The sequence below is a fragment of the Otolemur garnettii genome, unplaced genomic scaffold (assembly GCF_000181295.1).
Source record: "Otolemur garnettii isolate 467f Iridium unplaced genomic scaffold, OtoGar3 scaffold00082, whole genome shotgun sequence".
NCBI lineage: Eukaryota > Metazoa > Chordata > Mammalia > Primates > Galagidae > Otolemur > Otolemur garnettii.
Window position 1 is genome coordinate 8,606,017 of NW_003852477.1, and position 4,177 is coordinate 8,610,193.

The 4,177-nt window shown below is 48.4% G+C and overlaps 1 protein-coding gene across 3 annotated transcripts in view; it reads right to left on the reverse strand.

Moving 5' to 3' along the window:
- The window catches only part of ELP6 (elongator acetyltransferase complex subunit 6), a 17,862-nt gene extending 14,557 nt beyond the window's left edge, over positions 1 to 3,305 (reverse strand). Inside the window, exons 1-2 of one of the 3 annotated variants that reach the window (XM_003794539.3) lie at positions 3,177 to 3,305; positions 1,343 to 1,421 (exon numbers count right to left, since the gene is read on the reverse strand). In XM_003794539.3, the coding sequence (XP_003794587.1) occupies positions 1,343 to 1,421; positions 3,177 to 3,230 (133 nt within the window). In that variant the 5' untranslated portion in view covers positions 3,231 to 3,305. Of the gene's footprint in view, positions 1 to 1,342; positions 1,422 to 2,948; positions 3,017 to 3,094 lie in introns of those variants that run through there. The other 2 variants (XM_023515957.1, XM_023515958.1) reach the window with 2 other exon arrangements.
- Between the last annotated feature and the right edge of the window lie 872 nt (positions 3,306 to 4,177).

The window sequence follows — 4,177 nt, forward strand, 5'->3', positions numbered from 1 at the left end:
GTTGTTTGGCGGGCCCGGGCTGGGGATTCGAACCCGCCACCTTAGGTGTATGTGGCTGGCGCCTTAGCCGCTTGAGCCACAGGTGCCGAGCCTGATAAATCAGTCTTTTTGGCTATTATTTTTCTTATCTGTTTCCATATGTAAACTGCAGTGACCATGTTCTTTTTTTCTTTTCTTAGAGACAGAGTCTCATTCTGCTGCCTGGGCTAGAGTGCCAAAGCCTCACTCAGGCTAGCTCACAGAAAACTCCAACTCCTGGGTTCAAGCAATCCTCCTGTCTCAGTCTCCCAAATAGCTGGGACTACAAAGACAGAGCCTCAAACTGTCACCCTGCATAGAGTGCCATGGCATCACAGCTCACAGCAACCTTGAACTCCAGGGCTCAAGCAATTCTCAATTCTCTGCCTCCACCTCCCTAGTAGCTGGGATTACAGGCAACTGCCACAATGCCCAGCTATTTTTTGTGTGCTACCATCATTGTTGTTTGGTGGGCCTGGGCTGGATTCGAACCTGCTAGCTCAGGTGTATGTGGCTGGTGCCTTAGCCATTCGAGCCACAGGCACCAAGCCTAATTTTTCTATTTTTAGTAGAAATGGGATCTCCCTCTTGCTCAGGCTGGTCTTAAATTCCTGATTTCAGGGCCAGGCACAGTGGCTCACTCCTATAATCCTAGCACTCCAGAAGGCCAAGGCGGGTGGATTGCCTGAACTCATGGGTTCAAGACCAACCTAAGCAGGAACAAGACCCTGTAATCCCTCTGGGCATTATGGTGGGTGCCTATAGTCCCAGCACTTGGGAGGCTGAGGCAAGAGAATTGCTTCAGCCCAAGAGTTTGAGGTTGCTGTGAGATATGACACCAGGGCACTCTACCCAGGTTAAAAAAAAAAAACACCTGATTTCAAGCAATCCTCACACTGTGGCCTCCAAGGGTGCTAGGATTATAGGTATGAGCCACCATGCCTGGCCAATCATGTTCTTTAGAAAACATCTATTAACACAGCCAGGTGTCAATAGGATCAAGTGCCCAAAGATCTCAAGATACATAGGACTAAGGAGCAACTAAATGAGGAGGCCACAGTGAGGCAATGGCTGTACAGTGGGTGGGGAAGGGGAAGGTAGAACATGGAAACAGTGAGCACACGCCACTCTTGGCAGGGGTAAGGAGGGTACAAGATGGTCCAGTAATCTTTTACCTAATAAAATAGCTCCCTGATTACCCAAACACAAAGCCTTGGCTAGTAAATACTTCTCATTGCTTCCTAAAACAGTATGATTTTTGTTGGTATTTTTTTGTTTATTTTTTGCCTTGGTTTCTTTTCTACTGCATCAATGAGTCCCATACCTCTAAGGTAGAAGGAGAGAAAGTGGTGCACAAGGAAACTGCCATCTGTCTTTGCATCACAGAGTAGAGTCAGTTTCCCCTATAAGTGACAAGGAACACAAAAAGATGAATTAGATTCCTTGGGGAAAGATCAACTTGGTGTAGAAATCTAACCAATCTGTACACCCCAAATTTCTGCAACTATAGAGTATAATATTTAATGATAAATATGCTATGTTTACCTAAAAAAGAAGAAAATAAATCAAAATTATGGCAAAATTAATTACTAAAGTAATAAGGACTAAGTTACTCATGTTAGGTAAGCATACTTCAGCCTTCACTTTCTCAAGACAAAACAGAATAAAATTCCTTCTCTTCCTCACCCTCATAATCTTACCTTAGGGAGAATAAAGCCTGAATGAAGGCCGCTTTTACCATCAGACAACAATAAAATTAGGCTGCCAGGATTGGAAAGGACCTTCAAAAAGGTCTTCTGATCTAACTTCCTGTTTCTAATTCTGATGCCAATTCTGTGTTCTGTAGGGTAGGTGAGAGGGGAGGAAGTAGTTGATGATGGAGACTTCCAATAGTAAAGTTTTCCCCATGCCCCTGCGTACGGCAGAGCTGTGATCAAGAGCCCTGGGGTGGCACCTGTGGCTCAAGGAGTAGGGCACCAGCCCCATATACCAGGGGTGGTGGGTTCAAGCCTGGCCCCGGCCAAAACTGCAAAAAAAAAAAAAAAAAAAGAAGAAGAAGAGCCCTGGAAAGACCTTTAAAGGTGGTCTCTGCAGTGCCTGGTTGCCCTGCTCCAGGGCAACTTCTGTCAGTGACAGGGAAGGTCAAGAACAAGAGGTACCATACATGCCACCTCCTTGCCATGTGATCTTAGGCAAGTACTGGGCTTTAGTTTTCTTTTTCACGTATAGGATATGAAAGATCACACTATCCGATCTTGAGAGTTTACTACAAGGGTTGTCATTCCCTAGTGCCCGCTTGAATCCTCCATTCCCTCACGCTGAGATCTTTGAAAGTGCCAGTAGTAATTGGAGGCTTGGACAGATTACTGGGCAACTACTATAAAATCCACAAAGATCTGCTGAAATTTGCCTGGTACTACAAAGTCATAAAAAGGCTTTACACACATGTATACTGGCTGCCTGAAGAAACCCATCATTTCATTAGGCAGACAAAAGTTATGATATAAAACAAGATATGCTCCTAAAAGAGGTGACCCCTGCGTTAAAATGCGAAAGATTTCGAGGTGTCCCAGAGTATGAGAAGGAGTGAAGAAAACAGTGGCTGGGCTGTGGTGAAGGCGGACCTGATGCAATCCAATGTAGGTTGCTTACAGCTTCCAACAACTCAATTAGAGACCTCAAGGAAGAAGTGTAAGAGCACGCATTCAAGAAGACATGCCCAGGGCTCGGAGGTGGTTAAGAAGCTGTTCGCACTAGAACCGCGGAGAACCAAACTTTTCTTCAGGGTCACTTCCCTAACCACTTCTGAGTTCCTAAAACCCATACCCCCTATACCAGTGAACAAGCACAAGGTTCCCCAATACGCGACTGTGAATGCAACCCAACTAAATTGTAGGACATGCTTCCTAGGAACTTTTAAGAACACGCACGGCTTCTGAGAACATACGAAAAGTTCCGTCCAGAAGCCCGCCTTCAGCAGGCCTAAGTCTCCGTCTCCAGCCCCAGCCCGAGGTCAGCCCCCTCCGAACCACAACTCCCAGGCGCCCACTGCCCGAGGTCGTCGCGCTTTTCCAACCGGGTCATGTGCGCGGCGTCCCGGATGCAGTCTGCAGCTACGCTCCCTGGACTGCCCCCTTCTGGACCACGCGACATCTTGCCTGCTCCGCCCTGTCAGGGGAGATGTTGAGAAGGTTATTGAGTTCCGGGAACATTCCGAGCTCCGGGAACCAGCGCTCTGGATGAGAAGCTGAGGTGCCACAGAGACAACGGAGCCTGCAGAGTCCATACACTCATACCAGGCTCGCGCGAAGGGGTGCGCATGCGCAATGCCACTCTGGGAGCTTGCGGTGGCCAATCAGGCGCCTCGATGCTGCTGCTGCCAGCGCATGCGCTTCGATGCTTATCACGACCAGGTTGACGGGAGCGTTTACGTCACCGCGGTCCAGAGTCAGTCTAGTTCCTTGCGGGTGCGCGTGGCTTCTGGGCCCTTCTAGTGGCTCTCAATGGCCCACGTGACGGGGTCTTCTTCCCTTAACCTTGATCTCTAATCAGTCTTAGGCCCCCATCCCTCCACAAAGTTCGGTCGAACGCCTTGTGTGTGTCCCGCAGTGCTAGGAGCTTAGGCTCGTCGGTGAAGGACACAGGCAAAGATGCCCGCCCTCCCAGAAGCAGAAAACAAGCATAATAGACCCAGACTGTATCTTGAAAAGTTCTATAGAGAAAAGCAAAGGCAGGAAGGAGTAAATGGGGATAGAGAAAGGTTTCAGAATTAAAGAGGCTATCAGGCCTTTCGAGCAAGTGTGATTGAAACATGCCGTGTATGCTCCTCCTTGGGGCCTTTGTGCTTTTTCCTTCCTTGCATGATTCTTTTCCTGGATATTCAGCAAATTAAAAATTCCACCACTTGGCTCGGTGCCCACAGCACAGTGGCTACAGCGCCGGCCACATACACTGAGGCTACCAGGTTGGAACCAGACCGGGCCAGCTAAACAACAATGACGGCTGCAACCAAAAAATAGCTAGGCGTTGTGGTGGGCACCTATAGTCCCATCTACTTGGGAGGCTGAGGCAAGAGAATCGCTTAGGCCCAAGAGTTGGAGGTTGCTGTGAGCTGTGACAGCATGGCACTCTACTTACGGCGACATAGACTGTTTCAAAA